The sequence below is a fragment of the Oncorhynchus keta genome, chromosome 6 (assembly GCF_023373465.1).
Source record: "Oncorhynchus keta strain PuntledgeMale-10-30-2019 chromosome 6, Oket_V2, whole genome shotgun sequence".
NCBI classification, from domain to species: domain Eukaryota; kingdom Metazoa; phylum Chordata; class Actinopteri; order Salmoniformes; family Salmonidae; genus Oncorhynchus; species Oncorhynchus keta.
Genome location: NC_068426.1, coordinates 13,693,385 through 13,714,544, shown reverse-complemented (window position 1 = coordinate 13,714,544; position 21,160 = coordinate 13,693,385). Strand labels below are relative to the sequence as shown.

General features: G+C 41.9%; 1 protein-coding gene across 6 annotated transcripts in view; it reads left to right on the top strand.

The window, feature by feature from the left end:
* Positions 1-21,160, top strand: part of LOC118375284 (neurexin-2-like) — a 411,303-nt gene that overhangs the window by 51,444 nt on the left and 338,699 nt on the right. For all 6 annotated transcript variants that reach the window (XR_008139003.1, XM_052520781.1, XM_052520779.1 and 3 more), the window contains exons 2-3: positions 3,720-5,757; positions 20,477-20,497. Coding sequence is in view for 5 of the 6 variants with exons in the window: in XM_052520781.1 (XP_052376741.1) it covers positions 5,037-5,757; positions 20,477-20,497 (742 nt within the window). In the remaining variant the exon portion in view is untranslated. The remainder of the gene's footprint in view (positions 1-3,719; positions 5,758-20,476; positions 20,498-21,160) is intronic.

Below are 21,160 nucleotides of genomic sequence, written 5' to 3'. Positions count from 1 at the left end.
TCGTTTACACTCCCCTCATCCCCTCCTCCCTACGTTTACACTGCCCCTCATCTCCTCCTCCATACGTTTACACTGCCCCTCATCTCCTCCTCCCTACGTTTACACTGCCCCTCATCCCCTCCTCCATACGTTTACACTGCCCCTCATCCCCTCCTCCACACACTACACTGCCCCTCATCCCCTCCTCCATACGTTTACACTGCCCCTCATCCCCTCCTCCCTACGTTTACACTGCCCCTCATCCCCTCCTCCACACACTACACCGCCTCTCATCTCCTCCTCCATACACTTCAACAAATAAAATCAAGACATAAGCCTTAATCTTTCTCCATTTGAGCTTTGAACCCCCCAGGCTGCCTCTGGAATGGCACCCTATTCCCCATGTAATGAACTATGCCATTTCAGAAGCAGCCCAGGTTCCCCACCATCACCCAGCCTCCTGTATGTTCAGTGAGTTAGTGAGCCCTGATGCAACACTGGAATCAGAGGTAACGTTCAGAAGTGAAGGGCAGGGGAGAGGGCTGCTCTGTACCTGCACCACTCTGACACATCTGAGAGGATAGCTGCCCTTTCCTCCCAACACAGCCATAGTCCGAGTGTTTGTGTGATATGACTTGTTAATGATCATAAGTTTTTTAATCCTTTTATAATTGTTGATGTTATAAATGCCACTCGTAAATGTAGTTAAGTCTGGTCTCTGGTGTCTGTTAGATCATTTGCATTAGTGCTGCATTGCAACATGTTATCCAGCCTGTCGTCGCACCTCTCCTCTCAGAGACGGAGAATTATCCAGCTCAAAGCCGGTCTGGAGAGGGTCTTCCCTGGACTGTAAACAGAACAGGTTGGGCTCATTACTCTCCGCTGTTTTCTCCACACATATCTTTCTGCCCTCTAAGCCTCAGCTTCATCCCTGTTGTCTAGCTAGGAGGAGAGATGTTTGATGGTGCTGGGCTTCGTGCTTTGTCTGACCTGGAGCCTTCTGTGTGGAGATACCTCAGGCTAGCAACAAGTAAATATCATTTTATATCCAGAACATAACAAATGCAAAGGATTGTTGATGTGTTGGTTTCAGTCCTTCTGCTGTAACCCCTATCTGCACTCTATATATTCAGTGTCTTTGATTCTGCAATCGATTGGTATCAATGACCTCTGTTTTTGATTCGGGTGTGTTACCAAGTTATTTGTAGATAAATAAACTGAGGAGGTCACAAGGCCTTTTCTTTTTTTCAAGTGACGATTCAACATGCAAGGGTCCTGGGCTGTTTCATTATCCTCAAGAGCTGTGAGATTTGTGTTCCGCAGGGCATAATGCCTCCACCCAAACTGGCCACAGCAATTCAGCAGGTAATCCAAAGCCAATTAGCTTCTTTGATTCTGCAGTTGCTTTCCTGGTGGCAGACATACACTGATTTGTCTGAAAAGACATGCAGTCTTTAGCACTTTCTGGTTTGGTTGATGAGAGAGGTGAATAGAACTGTTTTTAATGAAGATGATTTGATCTAGGTTATTAGATGGAGTGGTGAGGGGGACTACAGCAACGCGCTGTCTTATTGACTATAATTGTGCTCATTGAAAGTGGGTCTTTTTTTATTATATTAAAGGAGCAATCTGCAGTTCCTACATCCATTGTTGCACTTAGAAATTATTGATATGTACCCATTGATTCTTGAAAAATACAGTGTATAAATGCCTCATGAGCTTAGTTCAGCTGCCGTACCCTATCAGAACCCCAAATATAGTTGTTTGTATGTTTGTAAACAAAGTAAATGTAAACAAACACTAAATAGCTTCAAAACATGCTTAACTTTACATTTCATATTATGGATGGTGAGTCATATTTCTATGAACTTGAGAGTGTTTGCATTGGTCCAGCCCCAACCTTTGGCTTTTTACTGAAGTAATAGGGACAGGGAAAACAGTTTGTTATTGTGTGTACTGTTGTTCTCAACAATTGTTTTCGTGTTGATATTGTCATATTGGTGCATACATGAAAGAGGAATGTTTCACCTTCCTCTTATATCTATTTTTATCTATCTATTAGCAGATAACTGACGGGACTTGACTGTTATTCTCATTTATGCAAGAGAACTGCTGTTGGAATTTACATTCAAGGACACAGAAGCACTGGAAAGTGACAACAGCAGGGCCATCCTGATGAAGCTAATCTGAGAGCACTGCACATTTGAGACTTTCTCCCTTATGTCACCCAGTGTTTCTGACGTTTGAGAAAAGTTACAGCACACAATGGTAATCTTGCTAAAAATACATTTCATATTTGATTAGATGCACCAAAATGAACACAGCAATCTGCTCTCTCTCCCCTCTCTCGCTTTCTCTCTCGTATCTCTCACTCGCTCTTTCTCTCTCTCCGTCAACATACTATCCATAGTGATATCAACGAAGCTTCCAAACCCTATTGATGTGATCGAGAAGCCCAGAGTCTCATCCTACCCTCCAAGCCTCCATTGCTCTCTAACTAAAGCAACCTTTCCTCCCATGCCTCTCTGGGTTCTCTTCTGTGTCTGCCAGGGGACTAATAAATAATGCATCTCTCTCTCTCTCTCTCTCTCTCTCTCTCTCTCTCTCTCTCTCTCTCTCTCTCTCTCTCTCTCTCTCTCATTCTCTCTCTCATTCTCTCTCTCTCTCTCTCTTCTTTTCTTTCTTTTTATGTGTCATATTTTAATAATTTGTTTTAATGTCATTATTTAATTATTTGATTTACATAGCTTCAGAGCATAAAAACATACATTTATATAATAACATGAGTTATTATATACTCAACAAAAATATAAACGCAAAATGCAACAATTTCAAATAGTTTACTGAGTTACAGTTCATATGAGGAAATCAGTCAATTTAAATAAATTCATTAGGTCCTAATCTATGGTTTTCACATGACTGGGAATACAGATATGCATCTGTTGGTCACAGATACCTTAAAAAAAATGGGCCTCACAATGGGCCTCAGGATCTCATCACGGTATTTCTGTCCATTCAAATTGCCATAGATAAAATGCAATTGTGTACATTGTCCATAGCGTATGCCTGCTCATGCCATAACACCACCGCCACCTTGTGACACTGTGTTCACAACAGTGACACTCGCCCACATGACGCCATACACGTGGTCTGCGGTTCTGAGGCCGGTTGGAAGTACTGCCAAATTTTCTAGGTGGTTTATGGTAGAGAAATGAACATTCAATTATCCCTCAACAGCTCTGGTGGACATTCCTGCCATGCCAATTGCACACTTCCTCAAACTTGCACCATCTGCGGCATTGTGTTGTGTGACAAAAATGCTAAATTTGGTGGCCTTTTATTGCCCCTCACCTGTGTGATGATCATGCTGTTTAATCAGCTTCTTGATATGCCACACCTGTTACTGGGAAATGCTCAGTAACAGGGATGTAAACAAATTTGTGCACAAAATTTCAGGGAAATCAGCTTTTTATGCGTATGGAACATTTCTGGGATCTTTTATTTCAGCTCATGAAACATGGGACCAACACTTTACATGTTGGGTTTATATTTCTGTTCAGTGTAAAATGATAAAGCTTCAATTTTTACAATGTATTATGTTATGTCATTATTTTGGTTACATGATTACGCAACTTCAGTAGATTAGAAAGCTCCAGCGGCAGGAGTTTTAATATGATGCTACGCAGTCAATTATCTTTTATTTCTCACCAAATAACATAGTCTTCTTGTGTGTGTTCCAGAGCAATGGGACACTGAGGAAGATGGCGCTTGCACCTGTTTCTGCTTGGCTCTGTGCCTAGCTAACTCCTGGAGACTGGACTGGACAGGGCTGCAGCTGGAAGGAGGCCAGGATATTTGGTTTATGAGGGAGGGGAAGAGGAACAGAGAACCTTGAATTAGTTTTGTATTTTTTCTGACCCAACTACCACACTTCAACATTCTGCAACGATCACCACTTCACTTAGTTTTGTAAATGTACTAGTTCCTAGACTCCTAGACGAATGTTCTAGGTCCTAGATTCCTAAACCTAGGCTATATGCTAGTTCCTAGATTCCTAAACCTAGGCTATGTGCTAGTTCCAAAAACTCCTAAGTGTAGGCTACAGTATGTGCTAGTTCCAAAATTCCTAAGTGTAGGCTACAGTATATGCTAGTTCCTAGATTCTTAAATGTTTAGTGCTAGTACCTATATTCTTAAATGTTTAGTGCTAGTTCCTAGATTCTTAAATGTTTAGTGCTAGTTCCTAGATTCTTAAATGTTTAGTGCTAGTTGCTAGATTCTTAAATGTTTAGTGCTAGTTCCTAGATTCTTAAATGTTTAGTGCTAGTTCCTAGATTCTTAAATGTTTAGTGCTAGTACCTAGATTCTTAAATGTTTAGTGCTAGTTCCTAGATTCTTAAATGTTTAGTGCTAGTACCTAGATTCTTAAATGTTTAGTGCTAGTTCCTAGATTCTTAAATGTTTAGTGCTAGTTCCTAGATTCTTAAATGTTTAGTGCTAGTACCTAGATTCTTAAATGTTTAGTGCTAGTTCCTAGATTCTTAAATGTTTAGTGCTAGTTCCTAGATTCTTAAATGTTTAGTGCTAGTTCCTAGATTCTTAAATGTTTAGTGCTAGTTCCTAGATTCTTAAATGTTTAGTGCTAGTACCTAGATTCTTAAATGTTTAGTGCTAGTTCCTAGATTCTTAAATGTTTAGTGCTAGTTCCTAGATTCTTAAATGTTTAGTGCTAGTTCCTAGATTCTTAAATGTTTAGTGCTAGTTCCTAGATTCCAAAACATATGGATTCTATGATATCACCAGAACGTTATTGTAGCCGCTTCTCTGGATAACTGGTGACAGAATTCCCAATTTTTCCACTCAATGGAGAGGCTAAGAAGAGAATCAGGATAGAGAGGGAAAGCTAAAGAGAAGAATTTGAATCATATTATTGCTGTACCCTTTAGAGAAAAAACACAACAACAGTGTAGACTGGAGATCATATCGGCCTCTCTCCCAGCGGTAGTGGATTAAAAGCAACGAGACCTAGTTTGAGGGATTAGGGTCAGAAGTGGAAGATGATAAGCAGACAGGGGAGGTGTGAAGTTCGGGCCGTGTGGCCCCTGCTATTGACTGGGCTGCTGTTGACTGTCATGGCCACGGCCTTGGAGTACGAGGGAGTCCCTGGTCAGTGGGCACGGTACGGCCACTGGGAAGCCAAGGCCACAGGCCAGCTGAGCTTCGCTCTGAAGACCAACATCAGCAAGGCCCTGGTGCTCTACCTGGACGACGGAGGGAACTGTGACTTCCTGGAGCTTCTGATCGCAGACGGCCGGCTGCATCTTCGCTTCGCCATCCACTGTGCAGAGCCGGCCTCCCTGCACACGGAGACTCGTGTCAACGACCAGCGCTGGCACCGCGTGCTGCTCACCCGTAACTACCGAGAGACCAGCCTGGTGGTAGACAATGAGGACAAGGTGGCCGAGGTCAAGTCCAAGAGGAGTGAGATGGTGGTGGCCAGCGACCTTTACGTAGGCGGCATTTCTCCAGATGTTCGCCTATCTGCCCTCACGTCCAGCACCGTCAAATACGAGCCACCCTTCCAGGGCCTGATCACCAACCTAAAGCTGGGGGAGACCCTCCCCGTGCTCCTGGATGGCCAGGGTGTTCAGAATGATTTGGAATACCTGTGCATTAAACAGAACCCCTGCAGCAACAGAGGCCTCTGCTCCATCCACCAGCGAGAGGTCCTCTGTGACTGCACCGACACTGGATACAAGGGAAACTACTGCCATGAAGGTGAGCCAAATACAAAATGAGCTGAATGAGTTTTTGGAAAGGGCCTGTTTTTCCATTTGAATGCCTTAGCAGTAAAACTGATTGCTTTGTGAAGTTAAATGATGGTTTTTGAGGGATTCCTTCGGGGTTTACTTGTAATTCTGAGCCATTATCTGAACAGATTTTCATTTTAATAAATTATTTGTGGGAGAGTTGTGTTTATCTACATTTCAGCGCAGCTTGATGCTCTGTTTCTGAATGCTTAGGGGGTTTGACTGAGATTGTTGGATAGGCGGTTGATTATGATGAGTTTTTGTCTGAGTTTAGCTAGGCCCACGTAACTCATTTGTGGATGACTGTTTCATGGCTGAAGGGAAATAAGCAAATCTACAAGCCTCCACCCAGACATTTTCTTCTACTGCTACCATTCTCATATACTGCAGGGTGGAAACCTTATGCTAGTAGAAGTCACCTACTGCGTGTAAGGGAATAGAAATAAAAAGTTGACTTGTTCTGATCCTTTCAGAATGTCAATTAATATCATGTCATTTCATAATGGCGTTAGCGTTCATCATTCTAAACCCATGCTGTTACCTGATACTAGATATCTGCTACCATGGGAACAGAATACTGTAGCTTATTGCAACATAATGACATTTCAACAATAGGCTAAATGCTCACCTCAGAGTGATCAATACACCCAGGGCTCACTGGTTCCATGCCCAAGTATAACATGGCCATGGCTGTCATCCACTGCCTGCATCAGGATTAGACCCTTCCTCCACTACCTTCCCTTTGTGTTCTGATCCACAGAGGGCGGCTTCTGTGTGAGCTGATACTGCACCTTTTTTTCATTTCTAAATAGAGACATACAGTAGAATACCAATGTGGTGTCACACTTTGACTGCAGACAATATTTGTCACCTAGAATATAAAATCAGGCAAGCCAAAAGCTATGAGAGAGAGAGAAAGAGATAAAAGATAACAAGAAATGATAAAGAAATATGACTTATAAGAAATGTACAAATAATACATTTGTGACCAGCCCACTCAATTCGGTCTTCCGTAGCAAAATTTTAAATTGTGTTTTTTAGATTGGATAAAAGTAGAGACTCTGAGCTAGAAAATGCATACACTACAGTTGAGGAACAATGGGAAAGTAGTTCTGCTTTGAAAGTTAAGGAACTTGTAACCTCACTTTCGAGAAAATTGCCTTTGAATATTTTGTACACCTACTGGAGACCTCTTCTTTGTCTACACCTATTCAGCATTGTTCCCACCCTCTTAAAGAGATGGGTGGGGCTAAAGCTTAAGGGTTGGTCCGAGTGTTCTGGCCTAACAACAGCAGTCAAGCACCCAAGCTAACTGGCTAGCTAGCTTGATAGCTACTTTCAGACACAAATGAGAGAACTGCTCACTATGACCATTTTACTCACCCTAACAGAGCTGGTTAGGCTGTATTTCTGTTATCCAGAGTGTTGGTGACTGCAACTGTGCTGCTGGCAACAATGTACCCTTTTTTGACAACATTTACTGACACCAGACATATTCAACGGGTTTGAGCGTTCGGAAATTTGTCAGTTACTCTGCACTCTGGCACACTCAGATGAGAGTGCTCTGAAATCGGAGTAGATAGCGAATTTACCAGTTATGTCTATCAACAGTTGTCGCAGTGACATCATTAACATTCTATTGAAATGGTTACCTTGCATAGTGGAGTCTTTTGTAAAGACATGTAGCTAGCTAACTAAACAATTAACCATAATCCCAACTCATAATGTTACTGCCCTTCATGAATCTGCAGGTAGCTAACCAACCAGGTTCAATGTTAGCTAGCTATCTAACATTAGGCTATAAATAGAAAAGCAAATGGCTCTGAGATACGAATAATATTACTACACAGATCGTACAAATAACGTTAGCTAGCTGACCTAACAACAGCAGTCAAGCACCCAAGCTAACTGGCTAATGTTGGCTAGCTTGCTAGCTACTTCCAGACACAAATGAGAGAAGAGCTCACTCTGACCATTTTACTCGCCCTATTGATATGGATACTTGCATAGTTGTCTTTTATTAAGACATGTAGCTAGCTAGCTAAGCAAGCAACTATAATCCCAACTCATGACGTTACTACCATGGATGAATCTGCAGGTAGTTAACCAACCAGGTGCAACATTAGCTAGTTATCATTAGGTTATAACAAGCAAAGCAAATTCTTCTGAAATACAAATAATATTACTACACAGATCATACACGTAACTTTAGCTAGCGATCCAACCAGCTAATGTTAACTAGCTAGCTAACAGTACACTTAACTTGAAATGAAAACGACTTTCTGACAAAATTAGAAACGTGTAATATCTGAAAATGTAGCTAGCTGGACTATCTTACCTGTATACATGGATGGACGCTTCTCCCTCTAAGTCACGGATGCCCTGGTTGCCCTTAGTTTGAAGATGTAATCCAGAGACAGGTGTTTTCTCCATCTCCTTCGCTATCATACTCTAATTCCACTGATTTCAAAACAGTCCTCCAGAAAGTGGAGAAAAACACTTATGCAGTTCTACTATCGCAATATATTTGTTTAAATGCTGCTTTAGAGATGATTACCTACACATACTGACCAGCTCAAATAGACAGAAGCGTACTACATGGCAGACCAATCCTCTCTCCTCTCTCTGCATGTCCAGCCCACTCATTATCATTCATTTGTAGCCATTCCAAGACCATGCATCGGTCAAGAAATCACATGGCCACGTGGTCATTACAGAGCCTCATTGGCCCATCTCTCTCAAGTGTATCTGGACTAACCTTTACCCCCAGGGCCAAGAGGAGGGTCAAAGTTGATTACAGCGTTCCTCACCAGAGAGGAGAATTAGGACAGGGACGTAAATTTACATTTACATTACATTTAAGTAATTTAGCAGACGCTCTTATCCAGAGCCACTTACAAATCAGACTGCTGTACGCACGTCTCCCTCTGACACACGCCTCATTTGCCAGCCAATCCAGGGAATGGGGGTACACTCATGTACTCTGATGCAAAGACATGGAGAATCTGTATGCCTGCTCTGCTCCCATTCAAATCCACTCATTCTGCTATCCATCCCTCTCTGATGCACCGCTGGCCTTGCCCTACTGACATTTGAAACCGTTTTGTGTCTCCTGACATGGAAGATATGTAGGAAACTCTGTTTTATATTTTTTATTCATGCCCCTTGATTTATTCCACATGTTGTGTTACCGCCTGAATTCAAAATGTATTAATATATGGTTTTCTCAACCATCTACATACATTGCCCCATAATGACAAAGTGAAAACATGTTTTACAATTTTCCTCTCTCATATTTATTGAAAATGAAATACAGAAATACATTTTTTACATAAGTATTCACACCCCTGACTGAATACTTTGTAGAAGCACCTTTGGCAGAGATTACAGCTTTGAGTCATTTTTGGTTATGTCTGTATCAGCTTTGAGTCATTTTGGGCATGTCTGTATCAGCTTTGAGTCATTTTGGGCATGTCTGTATCAGCTTTGAGTCGTTTTGGGCATGTCTGTATCAGCTTTGAGTCGTTTTGGGCATGTCTGTATCAGCTTTGAGTCGTTTTGGGCATGTCTGTATCAGCTTTGCACATCTGGATTTTCGGATTTTCTCCTTTTCTTCCTTGCAGAGTTTCACAAGCTCTGTTAAGTTCGATGGGGAGCGGCGGTGAACAGCAATCTTTAAGCCTTTCCACAGATTTTCGATGGTATTCAAGTCTGGGCTTTCGCTGTGCCACTAAAGGACTTTCACACACTTGTTCTGAAGCCAATCCAGCATTGTTTTGGCTGTATGCTCGGGGTCATTGTCCTGTTGGAATGTAAATCTTCACCCCAGTCTAAGGTCGTTTGCATTCTGAAGCAGACTCATCAAGGATTGGCCTGTATTTGGCTCCATTCATTGTTCCCTCTATCCTTACCAGCCTCCCAGTCCGTGCCGCTGAAAAGCATCCCCATAGCATGATGCTGCCACCACCATGCCTTATGGTAGGGATGGTGTTAGACGGGTGATGGGCCGTGCCTGGTTTTCTCTAAACACAGTGCTTTGCATTCAGGCCAAAGAGTTAATTTGTTGTCTCGTCAGACCACATCATCTTTTGCCTAATGCTCTGTCTGTCACATGCCTATTTGCAAACTCCATTTGTGATGTCATTTGCCTTTTTCTCAAGAGTGGCTTCCATCTGGATACTCTCCCATAAAGTTCAGATTGGTGAAAAGCTGTAGAGACTGGTCCTTTTGGCAGGTTTGGTTAGACGGCCAGCTCTAGGCAGTTTGTCTAGTTCCATATTTTCGATTTCCCAATGATGGAGACCACTGTGCTCTCGGAAACTTTCAACACTATAGAAGTTACGTTATACCCTTCCCCAGATATGCGCCTCATCACAGTTCTCCGGACTTCATGGTATAGTTTTTGCTCTGACAAGTACTCTTAACTGTGGGATCTTCTATAGACATTTGTTTCATTCAAAATAAATCATGTCCAAACAATTGAATTGGCCACAAGTGGACTCCAATGTAGTTGTAGTGACGTCTCAAGGATGATCATAGGAACCTGAGCTCAGTTTGGAGTGTCGTAGCAAAGGGGTGTGAATACTTATTTAAATTAGTTATGTATTTCATTTGAATAAATATCTAAAAACATGTTTTCACTTTGTCATTTTGGGGCATTGTATGTAAATAGTGAGAGAGAAATCTATTTAATCAATTTTGAATTCAGGCTGTAGCACAAATTGTGGAATATGTCAAGGGGTATTGTAACGGTTTTCTGGGGAAAGAGAGGCGGACCAAAATGCAGCGTGATTAGTTTTGTGCATCTTTAATAAAGATGAAAGTACAATCTACAAAACAAGAAACGTGAAAAAAACCAAAACAGTCCTATCTGGTGCCACAAACACAGGAACAATCACCCACAAAACCCAACACAAACAGGCTACCTAAATATGGTTCCCAATCAGAGACAATGACTAACACCTGCCTCTGATTGAGAATCAGATCAGGCCAAACATAGAAATAGACAAACCAGACACACAACATAGAATGCCCACCCAGCTCACGTCCTGACCAACACTAAAACAAGGAAACCACACACACGACTGATGGTCAGAACGTGACAGTACTACCCCCCCCCAAGGTGCGGACTCCGAACGCACAACCTAAACCTATAGGGGAGGGTCTGGGTGGGCATCTGTCCGCGGTGGCGGCTCTGGACCCCACTCCATAATTGTCTTAGTCCACCTCCTTAGCGTCCCTTGAGTTGCGGCCCTCGCTGCTAACCTTGGCCTAGGAACCCTAACAACGGGCCCCACTAGACTGAGGGGCAGCTCGGGACTGAGGGGCAGCTCGGGATTGAGGGGCAGCTCGGGATTGAGGGGCAGCTCGGGATTGAGGGGCAGCTCTGGAAGGTTGATGAATCTAGCAGCTCCTGGCTGAATGGCGGATCCATTCACTCTCCTCCATTCTGTCCAATAACTCCTCGCCAACTGACTGCTGCTTCTGTTGCTTCTCCTGCTGCTGCCCTTGCTGCTGCACCTGTTGCTTCTCCTGCTGCTGCCTTTGCTGCTGCACCTGCTGCTTCCTGCTGCTGCCTTTGCTGCTGCACCTGTCGCTTCTCCTGCTGCTGCTGTTGATGCTGCCTCTGTTTACCACGCCGCTTGGTCCTTGGTTGGTGGGTGATTCTGTAAAGGTCCTGGCAGACTGGCGGCTCTGGCGGATCCTGGCAGACTGGCGGCGCTGGGCAGACTGGCGGCGCTGGAGAGGAAGGCTCTGGCAGTGCTGGGCTGAGGGGCTCTGGCGCCTCTGGGCTGAGGGGCTCTGGCGCCTCTGGGCTGAGGGGCTCTGGCGCCTCTGGGCTGAGGGGCTCTGGCGCCTCTGGGCTGAGGGGCGGAAACTCTGGTGGCGCCGGACAGGCAGGAGCACCTGTGTTGATGGGACCGAGAGACAGCCTGGTGCGGGGTACCGGCACTGGTGGTACCGGGCTGGGGACACACACCTCAGGGCGAATGCCTTGCATACTACGCCAAATCAACTGCTCTCTCTCTTCACACTCCCCCAATTCTATTAACACCTCCTCAAGTGTCTCCTCATCTCCCATCCATTCACTCTCCTCCATTCTGTCCAATAACTCCTCGACCCTCTAAGACTCCTTACGGTAAACAGGGAGAGTTTGCTCAGTACTGGCTCCTGACTCTGCCACACTCTCCCTGTGCCCCCCCCAATACATTTTTTGGGGTGCCTCTCGGGCTTCCAGCCGCTCTGCTGTGCTAGCTCCTCATAATGCCGCTTCCAGCTCGGCTTTGGGGCGGCAATATTCCCCTGGCTCTACCCAGGGTCCTTTCCCATCAAGGATCTCTTCCCAAGTCCATTTCTCCAAATAGTGCAGCCTCTCCCACTGCTGCTGCTGCCTCTGTTGCTTCTCCTGCTGCTGCCTTTGCTGCTGCACCTGTTGCTTCTCCTGCTGCTGCCTTTGCTGCTGCACCTGTCGCTTCTCCTGCTGCTGCTGTTGATGCTGCCTCTGTTTACCACGCCGCTTGGTCCTTGGTTGGTGGGTGATTCTGTAAAGGTTTTCTTCTGGGGAAAGAGAGGCGGACCAAAATGCAGCGTGGTTAGTTTTGTGCATCTTTAATAAAGATGAAAGTACAACAATCTACAAAACAAGAAATGTGAGAAAAAAAACAGTCCTATCTGGTGCCACAAACACAAAGACAGGAACAATCACCCACAGAACCCAACACAAAACAGGCTACCTAAATATGGTTCACAATCAGAGACAATGACTAACACCTGCCTCTGATTGAGAACCATATCAGGCCAAACATAGAAATAGACAAACCAGACACACAACATAGAATGCCCACCCAGCTCACGTCCTGACCAACACTAAAACAAGGAAAACACACACGAACGATGGTCAGAACGTGACAGGTATGAGTAGGGGCACCGTATATTATGAGGAGGGGTCTGAGTCTTACACGGATGTAGTATGCACAAACTGTTGCTGTTATAGAGGTTACCTGACAGAGCCAATCTTCGGCACTGCAGTCTGAATTGTAGAGAGCAGACATCAGTAGAATACATCATTATGAGGTGTATAAGATGGTTAACAAATGAACTGTTAGCCCAATGATTAACTTGAAGGGATTTGAAATGTATTGTGTCTTCAAGTAATGTAGTTGGTTGTCCTCACATGGGACATCATTAATGTTGGGCATTGTCCTCACACCAGATGTTGTTTTTTTGTCATAGAGTAGTCTTTATTGTTATGTAGCACTTTATTTTAAAATAGTTATGACAGCAACTTAAACCCATGTCCTGTCCTGCTCTCGCCCGATTGTTCTTAGAGACATGGTTGAGGAAAAAGCAAGCTCTCGAGAGAAGCTTTCCTAGTTCAAACACATATGTGGGTATGTGTATAGCATTCCTCTCATTCAATGAAAGCTCTTTGGTGTGTCTCAGAAGTCACTTTGAGTTGAATATGTTGTCTGTGTCGACACATTGGGTATTGTGTTTGCTCAAGGTCATTCAGTATTAGATACTGTCTTTGTCTGCCTGCAGGAGATGAATCTAAATGTCAATTTTCATTTCAATAAAAAAGCAATTTATTGGAGCATGGAAGGGTTGATTTTACAACCAACAAAGATGACCGAGTTGTTAGTTGTTATAGCCTGACTCCTCTATTGAAAAAATGTGTTCAGTATACGCACAGACCAGGGTGGTGGGTTTGATTAGCTGAATAAACTCCTATTTTAAAAAGTTTTCTGGATATTTTTGTGCCATGTAGCATTGATCAAAGTGTCCAATCAAATCCCACGTTTTTGATTTATTCTAATATGGTTGAACGGCATAGAAACAAGCTCACCAGGGGTCACTGATTGGCATACACACTGTCTCTAGTAGTTGATGCGAGACACCCATCCAAACAAATCACTACTCACAAACCTTTGTCCCTCGATTGTATCAACTTTAAATGGACCTTCCTCTTTTTTAAATGTTAAGAAATCAATAACACAAGTAACGTCTGACAAGGTATTGGCCCAGCTTGAACCCTACATTTGGAACACTTGTAGTTGCCTTCAAGCTCTTTCAAATGTTCTTCTAGCCATAATGAGTTTCACAGTGACAGAGAAATTGCTTGTTAACGTTAAATTGCCTCTGGCAGTTTAAGCTATAACTGGCATTCAACTCCATCGTGGCCTTTACTATTGTGCCAAGTTTAAAGCCAAAGTAAACAAGTGAAGATTAAAAGATATACGGACCTCTCCATATATTTCGTCAACATTTGCCTGGTTGGGTCTGTTGGTTATATTCAACCCTATATTTTCCATTAACTCAGTGTATCTCACTTCTTGTCAAGCTTCCACCACCGTCATATGTTGAATTTATTCTGCCAACTCTCACTATTCCATAAAGCTGTGTACTGTATTTCACTTCTATGAGCTGCACACATCAATTGGATTACAATTAGAAAGCAGGACTAATGCCTCTGTCTGTCTCATTGTGAGAAGGCTTGACGGAACACAAAGCCCTGTTGTCCTTTAAGGAATCTGGATTCTAGCCCTAGAATTTTGTTTAGCTGAGTCATAGGGCTTTCATTTGCTCAGGACTTAATCATTATAGCTATTTATGGATTTGTTTTTTTCAGAACAGAAGACTGGAAGCATTAGTTGGACCACATTCAGTGGAGGTTATTTATCAGAAACCTTGTAACTGAGTTATCAGTTTGTCATGTCTATTATCTGGATGAATGAAAGTTAAGCTCTGGACTGATACATGTGGAGTATCAGGATCTTTAAAGGTTACATTGAATCTCAAAGTCACTTGTGATCCTGTAACTCTGTAGTTTAGTCTCACCAATATTAGTCATTTTGACCCATATAAGATGTTGCCCTAATGTGGAGGCAGATCAGTCACTGTGCTGGGACATCAACTCACCTTTATCTGAACTCTCATCATTGGGACCCTGTGCACTCTCATGATTTATAGTGACAGTTGGCCGTGCTCCGTAATATGCTCACGCACAGAGACGTTATCTTTTCACTGTTTGGAAGACAGTATATACAATGTGGCCTGATTCTCTCTGAATATTTTCTTCCTCCTTTCAAGTGAGATTACACAGCCACATTTATTCATTTTTTATCTATCACAATTTGGGGAAATTGAATTTACCTTCCTCAAGTAGGAGTGAATGAAAATGAATTTCTCTCTGAATACATTTAATTTTCCCATTCAATCCAATGCGTTGGTCTTTAAACCAGTAAGTGATGTTGGCATTCATATAGCCTTTTTAAGGGCTAGCATCATAGATTCCTTTGAGCCCCAGGATCTTGACACAACACATTGCTCTCAGCCTCTTTCCCCTCATTATCACGATGGCATCGCAGTCTCCAACAAGGAAGTGGAACTGTGACTCACTCATCACCAAGGCAAAGCACTTCCTTGACTCCCACCTTCCCTCCTCTGACAACTCTGACATCCGCCCCGCAGACACTTATTGCTTGGCAATCTGGGGCTTTCCGTGCTTCATTACACACTAGGTCTGGGTGAGGCTGTGTGTTGCCGTCAGGAGGTTCCTGTCGTCACAGGGGAATTGAGTTGATGTGGTCTCGGATCTCTGTGGCCAATACTTCAGAGGCATTGCTAATCAACTACCAGGGGTGAATGGTGGTAAAAGTCATGTGGAATTGAAACTGTTGGGCCTCTTCCAAACCTTTGAGAGACTGTATCAGGTTTCCACTCCTGCCGTTATTGAGTTATTCCATCATTTCTTCCATTAATGTTCCCGCAGAGAACTTTATGTTGGGACCTCATAACTTACAATATTTCCCCAAAGTGTGTGTGTGTGTGTGTGTGTGCATTGTGAGCCAGTGTCGGTGCGTCTTTAACTCTGTTGGCTTGTAATTTGTCTATGCTTTTAACAGTATATCGGTATGTAATGATATGGCATTTATAGGCTTGACTGGGTGAATCATATTTAACATACGGCCGTAACCTTCCCAGAAGACCATATCCTGTTCTCATAATGTAGATTGTCTCGTGTAAATGTGCGTCATCGAAAGCATAGATATCCAATATAACCTCCACATAGCTATGAGGGATCCTCTGATAAAACTGCTTTAGTACAGCAGTGTCAGCCTTTATTACAGTACATATGGGCTAAAATGCGCTAGTATTTTAAAGAGATGCCCATTGCCCACTAAATGTATGTGTTGCGTATCAGGATCATTATTAGAAGTGATATTGTATAGATTAGAACGGTCTATGAAGAGGCCTACTGTATGTGTTAAAGTTAGAGATATGTGTTGTAATTACAGAGTCCTACTGTATGTGTTGTAATTACAGAGTCCTACTGTATGTGTTGTAATTAGAGAGGCCTACTGTATGTGTTGTAATTAGAGAGGCCTACTGTATGTGTTGTAATTAGAGAGGCCTACTGTATGTGTTGTAATTAGAGAGGCCTACTGTATGTGTTGTAATTAGAGAGGCCTACTGTATGTGTTGTAATTAGAGAGGCCTACTGTATGTGTTGTAATTACAGAGGCCTACTGTATGTGTTGTAATTAGAGAGGCCTACTGTATGTGTTGTAATTACAGAGGCCTACTGTATGTGTTGTAATTACAGAGGCCTACTGTATGTGTTGTAATTACAGAGGCCTACTGTATGTGTTGTAATTAGAGAGGCCTACTGTATGTGTTGTAATTACAGAGGCCTACTGTATGTGTTGTAATTAGAGAGGCCTACTGTATGTGTTGTAATTAGAGAGGCCTACTGTATGTGTTGTAATTACAGAGGACTACTGTATGTGTTGTAATTACAGAGGCCTACTGTATGTGTTGTAATTACAGAGGCCTACTATATGTGTTGTAATTACAGAGGCCTACTGTATGTGTTGTAATTACAGAGGCCTACTGTATGTGTTGTAATTACAGAGGCCCACGATATGTGTTGTAACTACAGAGGCCTACTATATATGTTGTAATTACAGAGGCCTACTATATGTGTTGTAACTACAGAGGCCTACTATATGTGTTGTAATTACAGAGGACTACTGTATGTGTTGTAATTACAGAGGCCTACTATATGTGTTGTAATTACAGAGGCCTACTGTATGTGTTGTAATTACAGAGGCCTACTGTATGTGTTGTAATTACAGAGGCCTACTGTATGTGTTGTAATTACAGAGGACTACTGTATGTGTTGTAATTACAGAGGCCTACTGTATGTGTTGTAATTAGAGAGGACTACTGTATGTGTTGTAATTACAGAGGACTACTGTATGTGTTGTAATTAGAGAGGACTACTGTATGTGTTGTAATTACAGAGGACTACTGTATGTGTTGTAATTAGAGAGGACTACTGTATGTGTTGTAATTACAGAGGCCTACTATATGTGTTGTAATTACAGAGGACTACTATATGTGTTGTAATTAGAGAGGCCTACTGTATGTGTTGTAACTACAGAGGCCTACTGTATGTGTTGTAATAACAGAGGACTACTGTATGTGTTGTAATTACAGAGGCCTACTGTATGTGTTGTAACTACAGAGGCCTACTGTATGTGTTGTAATTAGAGAGGCCTACTGTATGTGTTGTAATTACAGAGGACTACTGTATGTGTTGTAATTACAGAGGACTACTGTATGTGTTGTAATTAGAGAGGCCTACTGTATGTGTTGTAATTAGAGAGGCCTACTATATGTGTTGTAATAACAGAGGACTACTGTATGTGTTGTAATTACAGAGGACTACTGTATGTGTTGTAATTACAGAGGACTACTGTATGTGTTGTAACTACAGAGGACTACTGTATGTGTTGTAATTAGAGAGGCCTACTGTATGTGTTGTAATTACAGAGGCCTACTGTATGTGTTGTAATTACAGAGGACTACTGTATGTGTTGTAATTAGAGAGGCCTACTGTATGTGTTGTAATTAGAGAGGACTACTGTATGTGTTGTAATTACAGAGGACTACTGTATGTGTTGTAATTAGAGAGGACTACTGTATGTGTTGTAATTACAGAGGCCTACTATATGTGTTGTAATTACAGAGGACTACTATATGTGTTGTAATTAGAGAGGCCTACTGTATGTGTTGTAACTACAGAGGCCTACTGTATGTGTTGTAATAACAGAGGACTACTGTATGTGTTGTAATTACAGAGGCCTACTGTATGTGTTGTAATTACAGAGGACTACTGTATGTGTTGTAATTACAGAGGCCTACTGTATGTGTTGTAATTACAGAGGCCTACTGTATGTGTTGTAATAACAGAGGACTACTGTATGTGTTGTAATTACAGAGGCCTACTATATGTGTTGTAATTACAGAGGCCTACTGTATGTGTTGTAATTACAGAGGCCTACTGTATGTGTTGTAATTACAGAGGACTACTGTATGTGTTGTAATTACAGAGGCCTACTGTATGTGTTGTAATTACAGAGGCCTACTATATGTGTTGTAATTACAGAGGCCTACTGTATGTGTTGTAATAACAGAGGACTACTGTATGTGTTGTAATTACAGAGGCCTACTGTATGTGTTGTAATTACAGAGGACTACTGTATGTGTTGTAATTACAGAGGCCTACTATATGTGTTGTAATTACAGAGGCCTACTGTATGTGTTGTAATTACAGAGGCCTACTGTATGTGTTGTAATTACAGAGGACTACTGTATGTGTTGTAATTACAGAGGCCTACTATATGTGTTGTAATTACAGAGGCCTACTGTATGTGTTGTAATAACAGAGGACTACTGTATGTGTTGTAATTACAGAGGCCTACTGTATGTGTTGTAATTACAGAGGCCTACTATATGTGTTGTAATTACAGAGGCCTACTATATGTGTTGTAATTACAGAGGCCTACTGTATGTGTTGTAATTACAGAGGCCTACTGTATGTGTTGTAATTACAGAGGCCTACTGTATGTGTTGTAATTACAGAGGCCTACTGTATGTGTTGTAATTACAGAGGACTACTGTATGTGTTGTAATTACAGAGGCCTACTATATGTGTTGTAATTACAGAGGCCTACTATATGTGTTGTAATTACAGAGGCCTACTGTATGTGTTGTAATTACAGAGGACTACTGTATGTGTTGTAATTACAGAGGCCTACTATATGTGTTGTAATTACAGAGGCCTACTATATGTGTTGTAATTACAGAGGCCTACTGTATGTGTTGTAATTACAGAGGCCTACTGTATGTGTTGTAATTACAGAGGACTACTGTATGTGTTGTAATTACAGAGGCCTACTATATGTGTTGTAATTACAGAGGCCTACTATATGTGTTGTAATTACAGAGGCCTACTGTATGTGTTGTAATTACAGAGGCCTACTGTATGTGTTGTAACTACAGAGGCCTACTATATGTGTTGTAATTACAGAGGCCTACTATATGTGTTGTAACTACAGAGGCCTACTATATGTGTTGTAATTACAGAGGACTACTGTATGTGTTGTAATTACAGAGGCCTACTATATGTGTTGTAACTACAGAGGCCTACTATATGTGTTGTAATTACAGAGGCCTACTGTATGTGTTGTAACTACAGAGGCCTACTATATGTGTTGTAACTACAGAGGCCTACTATATGTGTTGTAATTACAGAGGCCTACTGTATGTGTTGTAATTACAGAGGCCTACTATATGTGTTGTAACTACAGAGGCCTACTATATGTGTTGTAACTACAGAGGCCTACTATATGTGTTGTAATTACAGAGGCCTACTGTATGTGTTGTAATTACAGAGGCCTACTGTATGTGTTGTAACTACAGAGGCCTACTGTATGTGTTGTAATTAGAGAGGACTACTGTATGTGTTGTAATTACAGAGGACTACTGTATGTGTTGTAATTAGAGAGGACTACTATATGTGTTGTAATTAGAGAGGACTACTGTATGTGTTGTAATTACAGAGGCCTACTGTATGTGTTGTAATTACAGAGGCCTACTGTATGTGTTGTAACTACAGAGGCCTACTGTATGTGTTGTAATTAGAGAGGCCTACTGTATGTGTTGTAATTACAGAGGCCTACTGTATGTGTTGTAATTACAGAGGACTACTGTATGTGTTGTAATTACAGAGGACTACTGTATGTGTTGTAATTACAGAGGCCTACTGTATGTGTTGTAATTAGAGAGGACTACTGTATGTGTTGTAATTACAGAGGCCTACTGTATGTGTTGTAATTAGAGAGGCCTACTGTATGTGTTGTAATTAGAGAGGCCTACTGTATGTGTTGTAATTAGAGAGGACTACTGTATGTGTTGTAATTACAGAGGACTACTGTATGTGTTGTAATTACAGAGGACTACTGTATGTGTTGTAATTACAGAGGACTACTGTATGTGTTGTAATTAGAGAGGCCTACTGTATGTGTTGTAATTAGAGAGGCCTACGGTATGTGTTGTAATTAGAGAGGCCTACTGTATGTGTTGTAATTACAGAGGCCTACTGTATGTGTTGTAATTACAGAGGCCCACTGTATGTGTTTTAGTTAAAGGTCGCAATTGTACATGCAAACTTGTTCTCAACTTGCCTACCTGGTTAAATAAAGGTGAAATAAATAAATAAAATAAACCCAGAAGAATTAGCATGAACTGTTTGGTGCTGCTCTTTACTCATTTATAGATTGTGAATGTGCTTCAGTCACCAATACTAATGATTCTCTGTCTTCTCTGATTCCATACAGTTTTCCAGAAAGCGGTAGAAGGTAAGACCATTTTTCTTCTGTTTGTTTTTTCCTGCTACTATGAGGTGAACAAACTACAGTGTTATTTTGGGTGGTTTGCACTGCAACACACTTTGACTTACTTGACTATCATCTTCTTTCTAGAATATCTCCGATGTGCTGCATAATGTACTTGGAGGCTGCTTTTTCCTGGGCCATTTTTCATGGCATCTATGTCCAGTAACTTTGCCCTGACTTTGGATTTAGCTGTCTATTAACGTTTGAAGAGAAAACGGCTATCTTTAACCCAACAGTTAATTGTCTGAAATTGGGTCTGCGTTTCTTTTTTGATATAGTGATTTTCTCTGTGAGACTTGCAGACTCACACAGACACACACACAGTAGGGATGTCATCATCTCAGTGATCAGTGCTGCGCTTTGTGCTAACTGTAGCTACCATCTAAAAGAACCCAGCTATTAAGATTGTTGATTACCAAGCCATTGACATCAAGGCAGTATATCACACTGTCAAAAGATTGGCACTGATTACACACTAATGGAAATGCTTTGCTTGCAGACTGAAAATATTTCGGCCAGCATTACTTGTCCCTGTTAGAAGGAAAACACTATTTGTCTTTGATAATGTGATCATTGTCAGTCTGTTTAACCACATCACAATAAAACAAATATAATTGCTCGTCAGAC